Source organism: Juglans regia, chromosome 5, assembly GCF_001411555.2.
Source record: "Juglans regia cultivar Chandler chromosome 5, Walnut 2.0, whole genome shotgun sequence".
Taxonomy (NCBI): domain Eukaryota; kingdom Viridiplantae; phylum Streptophyta; class Magnoliopsida; order Fagales; family Juglandaceae; genus Juglans; species Juglans regia.
The window spans coordinates 21,387,764-21,406,158 of NC_049905.1; the positions used below are offsets into that span (position 1 = coordinate 21,387,764).

At 36.0% G+C, this 18,395-nt stretch overlaps 1 protein-coding gene and 2 pseudogenes across 1 annotated transcript; 1 reads left to right on the top strand and 2 right to left on the bottom strand.

Moving 5' to 3' along the window:
• The first annotated feature begins 6,557 nt into the window (after positions 1 to 6,557).
• LOC118348464 lies at positions 6,558 to 10,166 on the top strand (annotated as a pseudogene).
• LOC118343740 (putative disease resistance protein At3g14460) lies at positions 10,157 to 13,348 on the bottom strand. Its single transcript, XM_035690098.1, has 3 exons — positions 11,921 to 13,348; positions 11,125 to 11,228; positions 10,157 to 10,367 (listed from the first exon to the last, which is right to left on the bottom strand). The coding sequence occupies exons 1-3, from the start codon at positions 13,346 to 13,348 to the stop codon at positions 10,157 to 10,159; spliced, it is 1,743 nt and encodes a 580-aa protein (XP_035545991.1).
• LOC109004177 lies at positions 10,349 to 15,949 on the bottom strand (annotated as a pseudogene).
• Positions 15,950 to 18,395: the final 2,446 nt, after the last annotated feature.

Here is an 18,395-nt window from a genome sequence, read left to right on the forward strand (position 1 = left end):
AAAGTTGCAGCCACTTATGTTGTCTCAATAATCAGATATAAACCAAGATCCTTAGCGGCAATATAAAGTTGCTGCAAAAAATCCATTAAGCGACGCTTTAGTCAATGCAAAAAGATGCTTTTTCATGATGAATGAGTATTCCCTGAAAATAGTGGGACCGAAATGCAACAATTTTGTCTTGTGCAACAACTAACAATGTTGCCGCAAAAACATTGGTCGCAAAAACTGCACGTATTGGGTGACCTTTAGTGGCAACGTAAAATTTTTCCCTCATTTGGTCCTGTTTTTTAATAGTAAACCCCACTCTTTTTCAAAACGACTACATGGCGTTTGCACATTCTATGACTGTATGTAGCATTACTCTTCTCAATAACATGTTAAAATTCCTTACATCGTTTGGATTTCTTCCTCAATCATTAGGAGAGAGAAAAGAAATGGAAACGAAAATGTTTTCATTTTTTTTAAATTTTCACCTCATCATAGGTCCTCTTTAATTCTCTATTTTGTGTCAGTGAATTTTATTTTTTTTTATTACCGCTAGGTTTTTCTACTTATCATTGGTTTGGATACTGAGAAAATCAAAGAAAATTTTTGAATACCTATAAAGAAAACCAAAGGAAATAACTATAAGAAAATATCAAAGTTTGTATATGAAATGCTTATCCAAAATCTTAGTTTCGCAACTTCACTTCCTTTTTCTAACGCACAAGAGGGGAGGAAGTAGTAGGGGTAATGGATGGAGGTGGATTTGGGGAAGGTGAAGTAGAGGGCGTTGAAGGAGAAAATGGGAGTGCAGGAGTGGAGAAGGTGGAGAGGGGGGAGTTGGGTATAGTAGCGGAAGAGGTGATGGGTGTGGGTAAGGGAATATTTAGTTCGGGAAGAGGGGAGGAAGTAGTAGGGGGAGGGTGTACCGAAGGAGGCGCCACCTAGAGGTCAAAAATAGACAAGGTCGGCTTAGAGGGTGGGGGTAAATGAAGGTTCCCAGATTGTTTATAAGGAAAATTAAGTTCATAAAAAACAACATGACGAGAGATGTAAGTACGACAAGTAGGTGGGTGATAGCATTTATACCCACGATGCCGATCGCTATAGCCTAAAAAGACACGGAGTAAGGTTTTTGGATCAAATTTATTGTGCTTGGTGTCCCAAGTATATGGATAACATTTGGAGCCAAAAACACGCAAGGACCGATAATCAGGAAAAGTTTCATAAAGAATTGAAAACGGTGATTGTAAATCTAAAGTAGTAGTGGGGAGACGATTAATTTAAAAAGTAGCAGTGACAAAGACTTCAACCCAAAAACGTTTTGGAACACCACTGTGGAAGAGCATCGTCATACCAAGTTCACGAATGGTACGATGACGACGTTCCACAACACCATTTTGTTAAGGGGTATAAGGACATGAAAACTGGTGAATAATGCCTTGATTTTTTAAATGAGAGGTAAACTGAGTATTAGCAAATTCACCACCCCCATCGGTTTGAAAAACTTTGATTTTTTTATTAAATTGTGGTTCTACATATTTTTCAAAAAATAAAAAGGTTGAGAAAAATTCTAATTTTTTTTGAAGTGGAATAAACCACATAAATTTAGAAAAAGCATCAACTAGGCATGCATAGTAATGAAATTTACCAACAGAAATAACAGGGGCAGGTCCCCACAAGTCACAATAAACTTTATCAAAAATAGCATGAGTTAAACTAGAAGAGGGTAAAAAAGGAAATTTGCTCAATTTGCCTAGCTGACAACTTTCACAAACAGACTGAGATTTATTGGAGCCAATAATTTGAATAAGTCCTTTGGATTTTAGGATTTGGATAGCAGAGGCCTGAGGGTGACCCAAACGTTGATGCCACACGTCTTCAGAGGCAGTCCAGAAACAAGTGGAGAAGTGCGCTTTGTAAGGTGCAGATAAGGTGTAAAGATTACCCTTCCGGCGTCCGCTCATTAGGACACGGTTGGTCTCTCGTTCCTTAACAACAAAACCAACACCATAAAATTCACAGTTATATGGATAATCATTGGTAAGTTGCCCAATAGATAACAAATTTTTTGCAAGTGCTGGCACTAAAAGAACATCACGTAACTTAATTCTAGTATTACCATTATTTATGTACGTATCACCAATATGAGTAATAGCATGGGAGCTACCGTCCCCAATAATAACAGCATCAGTACCAAAATAGTGACGTAAATTTTCAAGCATACCTAGATTACCTGTCATGTGAGCAGACGCTCCAGTGTCTGCAATCCATTCATTATCAGGAGAAAAATTTTCCAATGTCATTGCTGCTAGAGCTTGAGGAATATCATCAAGCTGATACGAGTGATTAAATCGATTCCAGCACTTAAGAGCAACATGGCCCTTTTTACCACAAATTTGACAGATATCTAGTGGGTCTCGGGCTTTAACATCATTGTCGATCTTGATTCCTTGCTAGTAGTGCAGTGGCTATTGGAAAAAAAATGTGCAACCTGGTACCTGGAGGATTATTGGGATGAGGTAATGGAGGAGTTGCAGGGCCTTAACGTTCGTAGCTCTCACATTTTTCGGGAAGGGAATAAATCTGCAGATTATTTGGCAAGGCTTGGGGCGGAGGGTGCTAGTAATCAATGGAGATCTGCTCAGGACTGCCTATGATACTCAAAGGAATTTTACGTTTGGAAAGATCTGTTCTTCCCAATATACCGCTGGGTTAGTTAGTGTTCGCTATTGCTCTGTTTTCTTAGTTGATTAGATTTTCAATGGTTATTGCTCTGTTTTGGTCGTTGTAGTGGTTTTCCCCTACCATAAAGGGGGTCCCTAATAAATAAACAACATGTTAAAAAAAAAAAAAGAGATGCCTTTTTAAAAATCTAAATTTAGAAACGGTATATGATGTCATGTGTCCCTTCATTACGAAAATATGTTTCTTTGCATGCTCAAGGACACAAGAAAATTTTTTAAATGGGTTGGAGGATCGGTTTGGAGGAAAACTCTTTTATTTGATTTTTTTATTTGTGAAAATCTAAAAGATTGGCTAATTGGAAGTAGGCCGTAGGTACCTGCTAATTAGGTCAACAGGAGGTGACTCCTCCTGGTCTTACCCCCACTGGAGATCATAGGGGTCAGAGCAGATTTGCATGAAATATTTGCCAGTTACGAATGCAGAGTCAATGGTGCCACTTGCATTGATAAGTGTTTCTCGAGGCAGACCATCGATCTCCTCCATTGTGTAACGAAAATGAGGGTGCAACAGTCTGTAGATTGGAAAAGAGATCAGTCAAATCATTTCCCTCATTAATATAAATCATATTGAGTTTTGAAGGAAAAACCGTAGCAAATAATTAGTTTATAATATATACCAGTGACTAACGAGCTGGTGATAGCTAGAGTCATGGGCAAGGACATGAGCTTTTAGCCAAACTTCTGTTGAATTCCAAGAAAGTGCATAAACTTGCTTTCACTGCAGCTTTCCATCCATAACAATAATATGAAAAACAAAAACAAATAACCGCTGAGAGCAGAGATCGTTAGGAAAGAAACTTTGCAATCGAATCAAGAAGCTGAAAACAAGCAATTTCTACAGATAAGTTACGCGACTGAAAATAGCTATTTAGGACACTTTGCTATTTAAGTATACAACTCATCAATCAAGCACACCATGATCTGCAAAATCTTCATGTCAAAGCTGCTTTGAAAGAAACAAAACTATATGTTTACATATGCTAATGTGTAGAGCGTATTTGGTGCGTAAGTAAAAATACTTGTAAATAGATTTATTTTTAAAACAATGGATCCCATGTATCCTACTAAAAAAACCCGCAAGTTACGGAAATAAAAAACCCATCTTTTTGTAACTTATCAACCTGCTAAGACAGTGCCAAAACTACTGAACCATAAAAATATGATCATATCAAACTGCATTCAGATTTCTTGAATTTACTCTTTCTTGAATTCTCGAAATCTATTTGGTTTTTCTTAGGAAAAGAAATGGTATCGGATTTCAATGTTGAAGATATTTCTTTATAAGGACTTACTGATCAAGCTTTTCCTAGCACTGACATTTGATTTGTTGTAGAAGCGGAGTTGCTATTCTTAACAGAAACTTCCTCAATTTTAGCAGCCAACAAGTTTCCCCTTTCACCTGTCGTAAGTCCTCTCGCCATTTGTGATACTTTTGTGAATCATCACCGTCTATGAATCTCGCCAAAGTTGCCGTTTGTCACAACAAAGGTAAGGCCGATTTCTCTTAATCTCATCTTTTTTTTTAGAAAAAAAAAAAGAAATATTTATGCAATATGAATGATGGAGGATGGGATTAAATGAGAATGAGATTATGAATTATGTGTCGTGGAGGATAAATGTGCATGTAAATTGTTTGAACTTTGATTGAAATTTTTAGGGTCTCGGTATGCATAGAGAGTTAGAGATCATTTGAAGTTTATTGTTGGAGAAGTTGAAGTTTATTTCTTAGGCTTTTGGTGTGCATAAAATCAAATGAAGCTGTATGAACTAAATTGGGAAAAAAATTCTCAATTTACTTTACCTGTTAATCCTTGATGGGATATTACCTTTTAAGAGTAATATATACGTACTCTTTCGTAAGATTTTTGATTTTTTCAGAATGTACAAAATTGAAAGGGGAACCTTTTCTTCTTCGTTTTTTTTTTTTTTTTGAAATGATTTTTTTTCCTGAGGTTTTTCTTAAACGAATTGGGGGTGGAAGGAACTTCATGGCAAAAGAATAGAAAAGCTGAAAAATCCGTTTTGTAATGCATGCTTGTGAATGTTCATTTGCAATGCATGTTTGTGAATGTTCATTTGTAATGCATGGAACTTGTTTGGATGTTCATTATTTGTCATGTTTACTATAATTTCAAATTTCTTGTCATTGTTTAGTTCATGGAATATCCGGTAGATTCTAGTGCGAGTTCCCCTATCTAGGGTATCCCTACCCCTAACCCTGCCCTAACACCTTGCCCCACTCTCAGGCCCACCAAGAAACCTGATTTCATAATTTGGTCTCAGTTCACCAAACTAGAGGGTGGTGACCCTAATAACTCCTAAGCAAAGTGTAACCATTGTGGAAAAATTTATGGATACCACTATAGGAAACATGGTACCCCACAGTTAAATGTGCACTTAGAAGAACAATTCAAAAAAAGTCTAATATTAAGATCATTACAAGATAATAGCCAACCTAGGCTAGAAATTAGACTTATGTTGAATCCTAATCCTAAGGACCAAATGAACTATGCTCATCTTCATCCCAATGACCCAATCTCATATTGGCTAGTATTTTTAATATATTTTAAATCTTTGTTTTATGTTTATAACTTTATAATTCTAATTTGTTTTATTTTTAACTTATTAACATTGTAGGTTTTACGATATCGATTCTCACAGTCTCACAGTCTCACAGCAGTCAACACAACTCAGTGAACTCACAGCCACTCCAAATTGATCAAATTTGAAATGTTATGATTTTGTAAATTTACAATTAATTGTAATGTTGCTACAACAGTTAATAATACAATTGGTAATATTTACCATTTTTAGATGAGTTTGTAATATTGTAATAATTTATTAGTTCTCTAAATTTGTATAATTATAATAGCTTTAAGTCTTAGTGATGATTATTAGTTAATACTTAATAGTATTAGTTAAAACTGAGTATATAGTTAACAGTTATATCCATATAATTTATTTTTTATTTTCAGTTTTTAAATATATTTATATTTTTAGGTCCAAAATGGTCTAAAAATAGGTTTGAATGTGTTTTCGAGCCATTTTGGGCCCATATAACTTAACTGGGCCAAAGGCCGAGTGGGGGGATGGGGCAGATGGATGGAGGTCCACCTCTTCACCCTGTGCAACAAACGAGGTACCCCGCCCCTGCATAAATGGGGGCAGATTGCGGGGAAAAAATTTCCACCATCGCCCATGCATAGGGGGTGGCCCCGTCTCGTAGGGAGCGGGTAGCACCACTACTAGAGAGCGCTTGAGAGGATGGTCTTGACAAAGCTTCAGATTCGCTACGTTTGCATCCATCATAACAAAAAGAGAGTTGACGTTGTTGTTTGCTATTGAAGGGTGTAAGATTTAATTTTCACCTCATTCGGTTCCTAGGCGCTCCCTTTTATAAAAGTTGTGTATATTTGAATCTTGTACCTATCAGAATAATAGGTCTTCCTATAAAATTTAATAACAATAATTAAAAAAAGGCCCCAGCTACTGCCACTGATCACTGAGGATGGCATTTCAGAGCTATCTTCTCTTAGTTCTTCTCTACTCATTCACTAACATCATTGCTTCAACACCAATTCATTACCATAATCATGTTGTACTCAATAGGAGCAGTTTTCCTACCAGTTTCATTTTTGGGATGGCATCATCGTCTTACCAAGTTTGTCTTCTCTACTTTTCTGCATTCCTCTATGATTTTTTGAATCACGATATAGTTTTGTTTCTAGATTTCTGACAAGAAAGCATGTAATTAAAGTGTGTCCATGTGTGTTTTTTTGAATTACAATTACAATATGGGCATAATGTTAAGTCATTAAATACTAATAGATGAGCAAAGCTGCTAAAAGGGAAAGGACTACAACTGGGTAAGTGTCGATAGTGTAGGATGTCATGGACGTCGAAGTCGAAAGCATTGTAGAATTTTATGATCTTGAGGGCTAAAGGTTTAACCAAATTAGTATCCAATAATCACAGGACTTTTGGATCAATAGTTAGGTCTTTAACACAATACTCCTAAAGCATGTGGTGGTTTGGGGTTTTTCCCCCAAAATCTCTTAAAAACCATGTTGCTTTGGTAGCCTTGGGTGGTAAATTTAGCTCATACAAATTTAGCTCATAGAACTAGCTTTGGTAGCCTTGGATTTGGGTTATGGCAAATTTAGCTCATACAAATTTAGCTCAACTTCCATCTTTTATCTAAAACCATCTCATCTCATCTTTGAATCCAAACCAGTCTTAAGCCAGTGAATGGCTTATGATGTAAATATAGACCCAAAATAAAATAAACCTTATAAACTTTCCATATATACTCTTTCCAAAATAATTCACGATTTCTAAAATCAACCCAAAAATATTTTTAATAAATATAATATATAATTAATTATTTTGAAAATATTTCCAACATATTCTTGATCAAAAATAGCTTCAAGAAATAATTGGAGTCCTACTCCCCCCCGTCTGTGAAATATGCATTTAGATTCTTTGCTCTTAAGATAGGCTGCATTCCCTTGGCTGAATTACCTTGCATGCCAACTTTGAAACCGTAGGTCCGCATGAACCTATCTAGATCATGTTGGAGATATTTGCTAGTTTTAGCTGATCACTGATAGTTATAGCCCTAATTATTATAGAAAAATACTCCTTTAATGTATTCTAAATGCATTTCTATGATGAAATTGCAGATAAGATACAAGATGGCAGTAATGGAGACGTAGTTATTGATCAATACCACCACTATAAGGTATGGTGCACAGTACAAAAAGAAAAAAGGAGAGTCACTCATATTAACCTCTGAGTACATATTATCTATTGAAGTCATTTTTGATAACTTGAAATTTCTAGTTTTTAAGCCTAGCATGATATAAAAGATGATCAAATATGGAAATTCTAGTTGATTTTGAAACATTTATGATCTTTCTCATTTTTTTTTTTACACAGGAAGGTGTTGTGACTATGAAGCAAAAGGGGTTTAGATACGTACAGCTTCTCAATCTCATGGTTCCGATTACCAAGTAAGATAATGATATGAACTGACCAGTTATAAGAATTCAGAGAAAAATGAGAAGGAAAGAAAGGGGAGAAAGAAGAAAAAATGCATACAAAAATGGACATCATCAAGTTTTTATCATGGTTTGGAATTACACGTGGTAGCATTTATTCTATGTTTGTGTCAGATGGAAAGCTAAGTGGCGGTGTGTACATGGAAGGAATCAAATACTACAACAACCTCATCAATGAACTTAGCCAAAGGTCCTGATTCAGTCCAATTATTCCATCATATATCATCTATTTTTTCAGCTCCTCATAATCTGCCCTTGAGTTCATGATAATTAAATGCCAGGTCAAGATCCCTTTGTGACACTCTTTTACTTTGATCTTCCCCAATCCTTGGAAGATGATTATGGTGGTTTCTTAAGTCCACTTATTGTGTAAGTGACACAGAAAATTATGATCCTCTATCCGTCTGATTAGGTGGTTCTTGAGTCCACACATTGTGTAAGTGACACACAAAATTATGATCTTCTACTCTTGCATTTGATAATAAAGGAATGATTTTTGGGACTATACTGAGGTTTCCTTTCTATTTGCCTGACTAACCTCATAAAGCATTTTTTAAGTCATTTAACTGAATGAAGCAAAAATCGCTTTGCATCTCATTATATAAAATTTCACACTTTCAAGGAATTTGGCGATCGGGTGAAGCACTGTACATACTGAATGAGCCAACGAGCTACAGTGTAGGTGGTTATGCATCTGGGGCTATACTGCCAGGGCAATGTTCTGATTGGCAAAATCAGTATTGCACTAAAGGAAATTCTGGAACAGAACCATATTTGGTGATACACCACCAACTTGTTGCCCATGCAGCTGCTTTTAAAGCGTACAGGCAAAAGTATCAGGTTCAACTTTTATATGAAGTTAAAATGTTGGCTTAAAAAGTCCTAGATAATATCCAACATGTACAAGCATGTTTTGCAATGCATACAATATCATGAGTATGCATCATAGATAGATGATGGAAAATAATTATAGTGTACTAGTTGCAATCACGAATATTTGTTATGAAAACTGTAATTTCAATGCATTGTTGCAGGATAATGAACCCCTTGATCAATGGTGACTATCCACATGGCATGCGATCTCTGGTTGGAAACCAATTACCCAAATTTACCAAAGAACAATCTAAGCTCATAAACAGGTCATTTGAATTTATCGGATTAAACTACTATACTGCTTATTATGCAGCCTATGCACCTCAACATAATGCTGGAAATGCAAGCTACTTGACAGATTCGTTGTATGTGAAAACTCAACACTCGGAAGTAATGATTACGTTGGTTTATGTTCCAATATTAACGATAACATGTCTTTGCTGTGCATGGCAGCTGACCACAATGGAATCCCCATTGGTCCACAGCTGTGTTCTATATATGTCAGAAGTTTTGAATTTTAAAGCAATCATGGACCAAAATATATCAATTTCTTTATTCTTTTTCCAAATAGAAACATCCTCAGTAGCATTGAAGCAAGACCTTTGGGCTGACTCACTTTACAAACAAGCACAAATGGAACGGGTTATTCAGTGTTGACCTCTGTTTTCTCTAAGTTGTTGGCTGCTTCAGATTGGCTTCATCTATATCCAAGAGGAATTCGAGATCTTTTGCTCTACACAAAGCAGAAGTACCATAATCCAGTACCATAAGATTTCTTCTGAATTTGATCATTGCTTTTTAACTTCTTTTTTTTAAAATCCCACCAAACAACTAAATCATCAACATTTTTTGCATATATAGCAAGTGTGTGTGCTGCAGCATTTGAAAATCTGAAAACATGTTCAATTGTGCACTGCCGAAATCTTTGCATCGTCTGTTGGACATCTAAGACCAGATTTCCTAACAAAGAATCCGATGGTTGTGAGTCTTGAACTTCTGTCACCACTAAGAGAGTATCACTTTCAATGATCAAATTGTGTATTCCAAGTGGTAGACATAATTGTAAGCCTCTAAAAATAGCAAGCAATTCTATATCAGAAGATTCTTGAACTGCTGCCTTTCTTTTTGTTGCTGTCATGATAATCTCTCCTGCACTGTCCCTGAGTATCACACACCAATACCAGCATACCCTTGTTCATGAAAAAGGGCTCCATTGATATTAAGCGTAGGGGTAGTCTTTGATTGTTAGCCTTAGTGCATGAGGAGCAGTTGGATCCTCAACGGCCATTCCCCTGCTTACACAATTGCAAAAGAGCCGATCGATCTTAAAATTTGATATATGGGAATTAGATTATACACATTACTGAAAAGCTATAATATGTGTTTCTTTGCATGCTCAAATGACACATGAAAAGTTTTTAAATGGGTTGGAGGATCGGTTTGGAGGAAAACTCTTTTATTTGATTTTTTATTTTTGAAAATCTAAAAGATTGGCTAATTAGAAACTAGGTACCTTCTAATTAGGTCAGCAGGAAGTGACTCCTGGTCGAACCGCCACTGGAGATCATAGGCGGCAGAGCAGATTTCCATGAAACATTTGCCAGTTGCGAATGCAGAGTCAATGGTGCCACTTGCATTGATAAGTGCATCTCTAGCCAGAGCATTGATCTCCTCCATTGTGCAACGAAAATGAGGGTGCAATAGTCTGTAGATTGGAAAAGAGATCAGTCAAATCATTTCCCTCATTAACATAAATCATATTGAGTTTTGAAGGAAAAACCATAGCAAATAATTAGTTTATAATATATACCAGTGACTAACGAGCTTTTAGCCAAACTTTTAGCCAAACTTCTGTTGAATGCCAAGAAGTTGCATAAACTTGCTTTCACTGCAGCTTTCCATCCATAACAATAATATGAAAAACAAAAACAAATAACCGCTGAGAGCAGAGATTGTTAGGAAAGAAACATTGCAATCGAACCAAGAAGCTGGAAACAGGCAATTTCTACAGATAAGTTGTGCAACTGAAAATAGTTGTTTAGGACACTTTGCTATATAAGTATACAACTCATCAATCAAGCACACCATGATCTGCAAAATCTTCATGTCAGAGCTACTTTGGAAGAAACAAAACTATATTTATACATATGCTAATATATTGAGTGTATTTGGTGCGTAAGTAAAAAGACTCGTAAATAGATTTATTTTTAAAACAATGGATCCCATGTATACTACTAAAAAAGCCCGCAAGTTACTGAAATAAAAAACCCATCTTTTTGTAACTTATCAACCTGCTAGGACAGTGCCAAAACTACTGAACCATAAAAATATGATCATATCAAACTGCATTCAGATTTCTTGAATTTTCTCTTTCTTGAATTCTCGAAATCTAGTTGATTTTTCTTAGGAAAAGAAATGGTATCGGATTTCGATGTTGAAGATATTTCTTTATAAGGACTTACTGATCAAGCTTTTCCTGGCACTGACATTTGATTTGTTGTAGAAGCGGAGTTGTTAATCTTAACAGAAACTTCCTCAATTTTAGCAACAGGTAAAGGTTGGCCACCTGCTTTCAAATATATTTTGTTGTGAAATTCTGAACAAGATGACCATCTTCTTTTAGAAATTACATGGCAACTTTTCTTTCTTAATAAAAAATCACACAGGAAATCTCTAACGAGTAAACATAAGCAAATAAAGTTGCATATTGCTCATTCATTGATATATATATATATATTTTATGGCCAGTACTGTGGATCAATGATATAAACGTTTTTTTTTTCCATTAATTGTCTTTTTAGTACTGAAACTGAGATCTATTGAAACGCATGCAATCGAAAGAAACGGGCAGACCATACGAAAGAGACTCAACAACATGTTCCTATCAAAGATAGATTTAAGCGTACTTAAAAAAAATAAAAGAGTAACGCTATGTACAAGTCTCAAATATACGAGTTTCAACTCAGTTCTTTATAAAAAAAATGAATTCCACTAAAAGCAAATAATTTTTTTATTTTACATTTTTACAAAGAGACCGCGGGAAGTTTGTCTATTTGATAATTGTATAAATCATTTTTTGCTAAAAATAAAAATAATCGAATTATATTGATAAATGGTTGGAAAAGCTAATACATACCTAACTTTGAAAGGTGAATCATGTAAAGTCGCTGCCATCCACTTGTAGTTCATATGGTTGGCTTTTATAAGAAGCCATTCAAATCCTTAATAATTCATCCATAAGTTGGGGATGTAACCAACCTTGTGCCATTCTTTTCCTTTTCTATTTTGCAATTGTTTATCCAACAGTGGACATCCGCTGATCTCTAGAGAAGAAATGGAGGCAGGAAATCCATCTTTTGGCAAGAACTTCAGATTAGGACAATCACAGATCTCCATCGTCTTTAGAGAGGTGAGGTGTTGAATACCCATGATGTCTAAAGACGTCATAATTGGAATTTCATCGATGGTAAGATGGATCAGAGTAGAAATGGAGTCAAACAATCTCTCTTCTGGCGTGAACTTTAGCCCTGGGAGGTTACGGATATACAAATTTTCAAGAAAGGTGAGGTGTTGAAGGCCCTTCTTGTCTAGAGATGTCATATTCGGAAATCCTGAGATGGTAAGACTGGTCATAGTCATGGGCAGCAACGTTGGCTCCGGAAAAGACTCCACATCTTCGCATTTGCCACCGATTGACACTTCTTGAAGAGAGGGGAGTTTTTGCAGACCCCATGTCGTTCGAGAGGCAACGAGTTTGTCACAATCTTTGATGGAAATCGATTTTAAATTTGTAGGCAAGCCCCCTTCACTGAATGATTGCAGCATTGGACACTTGCTGATAGATAGCGACTCAAGAGATGGAAGGAGTAGGTGCATCTTGTCAGGCAATGACCTTAAACTCCCACAATCATGTATCTCAAATGTTTTCAATTTTTGGGCACGCAATCCTCCATCAGGAAATGATAGGAAATTAGGGCAATTCTTGATTCTTATAATCGAGGCGGCTGAATCACTTTCATGTTGTCCTGAATCAATAAGAGACTCCAGATTCTCACATCTCTCGATGGTAAAAATATTGATATCTGCGATTAAGTTTAATGGAAAGCACCTAAGAGAATCACAACTATTTTGCAAGTACAACTCTTTGAGGGATGAATAGTTGAAGTGCACTGGGAATTCTAACTTCTTACAGTTTGAGATCTTAAGAGTTTCTAATGCGGAGGGTAGACCATCATCCGGAAGTAACATGAGCGAGCAACAACCATGGATTTCCAATCTTTGAAGAGGACTGCTGGAATCCATCATTCCCTTCGGTAGGGACCGTAATGTATCAGATCCTCCAAGTACTACTTTTTTCAATAATCCAGATGGCAATTCATTTAACGGAACCTCCTTAAAATTTGTTAACTCCAATTGACGTAGATTAGGAGACCTTGGGAGTGATGCCTCCAGCTGTAAACATCCAACAATCTTAAGTATGGCTAAAGAAGGAAGATGGATGGGCAACACTCCTGTTAGCTTGCGGCAGCTAACAATCTTAAGCACTTCAAGACGAGGAAAAGCTTCACCTTCATTTTCAGAATCAAAACATAACCAATTTTCCCAATCTGGCATGTCTTCGAACCTTAGATATTTCAAGGCTTCGAATGGCTTAAACGTGGAAGAACCGCTACCATAGAACTCCATACCCACTTTAGCAATTCCATGAAACCCACTGATAGAGAGCCGCTGAAGAGTGTAGTTGTCCAAATGATGGCAAGATGTGGCAATATTTACAATAATAGAGAGAAAGATTTTCTATCTTAGAAAACGAATGATCAGCGATCCAATCCGGAAAGCTTTTACCACCATAATTGTCGATACGGAGTCTTTTCAAGTTTGTATGGGGTTGGAGATTCTCCAATACAGTTATTTGATCACTTTCTGAAATATTGCTACTTATAGCGTCCCATCCCAACATCAAGTCCTCAAGGTGCTTCTTATCCTTCAACCTTGCATCCAAAGCATCGGCATGAGATTTGACATTTTGGAGCTTTGTAATAGAGAGATTCCCCCCAATATCTTCAAGTTTTCCCAACTCCCCAATGCTCGATCCACAATGTTCTTCATTGACAACAAATATATCCAAAGTCTGTAAACATTTTAGTCTACCCAGATGTAACGGCATCTCCGTTATGGCACTTCCATACAAAACAAGATAACGCAAACTAACAAGTTTATGCATATCTCTAGGCAATGCGGTAAGATTCCGACAATACCGTAATCTCAATGTTTGCAAATTGCACAATTTACATATAGAATCAGGTAGTTTTCTAATTGGTGTGAAAGACAGATCCAAATATTTTAAATGTCTAATTTTGCCAATTGAAACAGGCAACTCAGTTAAATTTCTATTCCTTGCAAAGGAAAGCACTCGTAAAAATCTCAACTTGGGCAACGAAACATGTGGGAATATTCCACCATATATTGGGAGAAAAGTGCGCAATCCCTTGGCCTCGTAAAGTGCATCTAACGTCTTTGGGATGGTTTCAACAATTGATATATGGCGAGTCTTGTTTGTAACTTGGAGCGAATTGCCACCCTCCAATCTAAAGATAAATTGCCCAGATACAAATCTTGCTAAATCGTTGACAAGATCATGCATTCCGAATGTTGAAGGACTTGAATAATTGCCCAGATATACATGACTTGATTGTAATAATAATGATCTCGATACCAGATCAAAAAAGTAATCATGACCAACTTGCTCCATTGTTTTGTTGTTGGACATTTGCAAGAAACCTTCAGCCATCCACAATAAGACTAATTCCTCTTCTTTGAAAAAATAATCTTTTGGAAATATCGAACAATAAGCAAAGCATCGCTTTAAATGTGAGGGCAAATATTTATAACTTAATCTTAGAGCAGGAATAATTTCAGTCGACATGTCCCACAACTCGCTCTTTAATTTTTCATTCCAATTATCAGCATTTACGTTAAACGACAAGAGAGCTCCAATTGTCTTGACTGCTAAAGGGAGGCCTTTGCATTTTTCCACGATCTGTCTTCCAATTGCTTCTAGCTCTGGATTCATATCGGAGATACTACCATGAAACGCATGTCTTACAAAAAGTGACCAACATTCTTCTTTTGGTAATGTCGTCAAATTGTAAGTTAAAGTAGTTTACATAACCGATGCTACTCGTTTTTCACGTGTGGTTACCAAAACTCTGCTCCCCTGTGCTCCAAATCTGAAGGGATTACTTAAGGCCTCCCAATTAAGAGAATTATAATTCCAAACATCATCTAAAACAAGTAGAAATTTCTTTCCCATCAAACTCTCCTTTAGTTTATTTTGAAGCCAATTTAGAGTCATATCATCACCATTAGCAGAGGAACCTACTTCCTTCAAAATTGCTTTTGTTATCTTAAAGACGTCAAAGTCATCCGAAACACAAGCCCATGCTTTAAGGTCAAAATGTTTCTCCACGCTCTCGTCATTGTATACGAGTTGAGTAAGGGTGGTCTTGCCAAGTCCCCCCATACCAACAATAGCAATCACAAACAACTTATTGCCACTTACATCATCTGAGAACAAGGAATTAATTATTTTCTCCTTATCATCTTCTCTACCACATATACTAGATTCTTCAACCAAAGAAGTTGTGGGCAATCTTTCGGATGGTTTCCCATGAACGCCTTCTTTTAGACCCATATGTTTCTTTTGTCTTACAAGATACTCCAATCTGTCAAGCACTTGTTTTATCTTTGGTTCTATTTTCTTGACAAAAGGGTTAAATAAAGAATTAGAGAAGGCTTTTCGTACCTTGCTTGTATCCAACTCGCAACGCATGACTTCGGTATCAATCTCATCCAAGATGTCCTCTGCATCATAGACAACGTCTTTCAACTTATCGAGCCAGTTTTTCACGTTGGGATTTGCCACTTGTTTTTCCTCTGCATCTTCAAACACAGCATTCACAGACAACAATGATGTCTCCAGTTTTTCCAAGAGTGCTTGGTCGAGTTTTTGTCCACGAAAAAAGTCAACAAATTCACCAGATGTCACCCTTTCAAAAAACGTTTGGAGGAGTGGGGAGAGAAATATGCCTGCAAGCTCAGCCATGGTTATGGTTTCTGCTTTGTAATGGAAGGAATCAAGGGAAATGAAGCAAAGTGATAAGAATAGAGGAGAGATAAGATTCTGATGAGCTTTTGTTTCGACGCTAAAAGCAAAACTGAAGTGAAGAAATTAATGAGAAAATAGTAAAATAAATAAATCATTGAGATCAAGGCGAGTTAGTGGAGGCCAACTCATTCATTCACGTGCGTTATTCGCAAATCACTTTACCCAACACAAGCATGTGGCCGACACTCAACATCATGTATTGGAGAAAAGGAATCAAACAAAAAAGGGAAAGCAACCAAAGGAAAGACGACATGCAAACATGCCAACTACCATTCCATGCATAGTGTAGTTTGTTTTTTTTAAATTCATTCCAAGCTTGACTTCCCATCACCACATGAGGAATATTAAATTCACACGTCTCTGAAGAATGGGGGTGTTAAGCTTTTTGGTTTGTTAGTTGGTTTGAGCAAAGGGCTAGATGGGCCTACATTCTTGAAAGCAGCTACATGTAACGCATAATGAAGTGTGAAAGAGTGATATAGAATAATAACAAAAAATGCAGTTTTAAGATGCTAGTGGCTGAAGGTATATTAAAAGAGTAATTTTATATATAATTATAAAGTATATAATCGTCGTGTAATTATTTTAAAAAATAATAGAATTTATTAATAAAAATCACACACATTTTAAAAAAATAATTACGTTGTGATTACACAATTCACAGTTATTAAAATCTTTTCTCATAATTAAAATCAATCCTTCTTTGAAAATCAAGTTGAATGAACCTACTTAGATCATGTTGAAGATATTTGCTAGTTTTAGTTGACGCATTTCTATGGTGAAATTGCAGATAGGATACAAGATGCAGGCAGTAATGGAGACGTAGCAGTCGATCAATAACCTTTGAGTACTATAAGGTATCGTGCACAGTACAAAAAGAAAAAAGTAGAGTCACTCATATTAACCTTTGAGTACATATTAGCTATTGAAGTCCATTTCGATCATGACTTAGAAATTTCTAGCTTTTGGAAATTCTGGATATATGATTTTGCAACAATATTTTTATCCTTCTACTTTTTTTTTTGACACATTGGGATTATGAAGGAAACGGGTTTAGATGCATTCAGGTTCTCAATCTCATGGTCCCGAGTTTTACCAAGTAAGATTATGATATGAATTGACATGTTATAAGAATTCAGGAAAAATTCGAAGGCACAAGAAAAGGGAAAAAACAACTTATATATTTCCTATATATCTATTGTACAGTAAAAAAATAGAAAAAAAATTATGTTCTTAAATCGGTGTGTAGAGCACACTTTGTAAAGTGCTTAAATGACATAATTTAATTTAAAAGATAAATTTTAATTTTAAATCTTACAAATCAAATCTTATGAACAGTTAGATCCTCAACGACCATCACCCTATGAACACAATTGCAAAAGAGCTGATCGATCTTAAAATTTGATATATGAAACTAGATTATACAAATTAATGAAAAGCTATAATATGCCACTTGATGGCCAACAAGTTGTAAAATAACAAGTTTTCTGCTATTTGTTAGAGTACTCAATCTCTTATAGTTGATGTAGATGGTGTTGGTTCTATTTCACTTAAAGATGATCAGAGATATCAACTGACAGATGTCGTCGAAACTTCAGAAAATCGACACAATATGACTCTTGTCCAAGAGAAAGATACATGGGAAAAACAAAATAGGAGAAAAAGAGGCCATTTAAGATCAAAATTTGCTGATCAATTGCCTGCAACGTCTCACAATGAACATCCACATATTGAGCCAAGAATCACTGTGCCTGATCTAAACCACACTGATGGGCAGTTAGTTGGATTCCAAACCCATGGTGATCAGTAAAATGATGATACAATTACAAATTTGAGGCCCTTGGAGAAAAATATTGGCCAACTCCAATTACCGACATCTTTCTCGTCTCTACCTTTTGAAAATGTAGTTTCCACCCAGAGCATGCATTTGGATGGGAGGCCTTTGTTTTATCCAATGGTGCAAAACACTGAAATGCATCATGGAAATGTCGACAACTTTTATAGTCCATCGGTGCAATACGAGAACTGCACTCATGACTGCCAACAGTCGCAGATTGCGATGACTGAACTTTAAATTAAAAACAAAATTATGATAATATATAAATTCAAGATTGAAAAGACAACTTTAGTTTAATCTTAACGGTCAAGTCTTAAAAAAATAGGCAGAATGTAATTATTTTTTATTATTAGAAGATATAATATCTCAACCCTACTACCTTCAAATGCCTAATAATGAAATTTACTTGGTGCTAGCTCAGTTGGATGGGCTGCTGAAGCTAGCTGGCTATGTACCTGAAATAACATGGGGGGATTTAGGCTGAGTTCCCCACCCATATGGGGGAAAGTAATATATTAATTCTTTTTGGGTTCTTACTTGATTTTTGTGATAACAAGTGATCAGTCATTGTAGAATATGGAAGAGAAGCTGATTTATTTGTGGTAACATATTAAAATCATTCCATGTCAATCAATAAGAATAAATTGGAGTTTTTAAAACAATCATTTGAATGTTCAAAGACAAACATGGAAGAGGTTTACAATCCTTGGTTGGCTCGTCAGCTATAC

Bases quoted from the DNA above. Each gene is read 5' to 3' on its own strand.
- LOC118343740 (XM_035690098.1), bottom strand. From the start codon at position 13,348: ATGGAGTTCTATGGTAGCGGTTCTTCCACGTTTAAGCCATTCGAAGCC. The intron at 11,229-11,920 runs GTTGGTTACATC...ATTTGAAAGCAG, and splicing joins AAGGAAAAGAATGGCACAAG to GTGGCCAACCTTTACCTGTT. The intron at 10,368-11,124 runs GTAAGTCCTTAT...TCCAATCTACAG, and splicing joins TGCCAGGAAAAGCTTGATCA to ACTATTGCACCCTCATTTTC.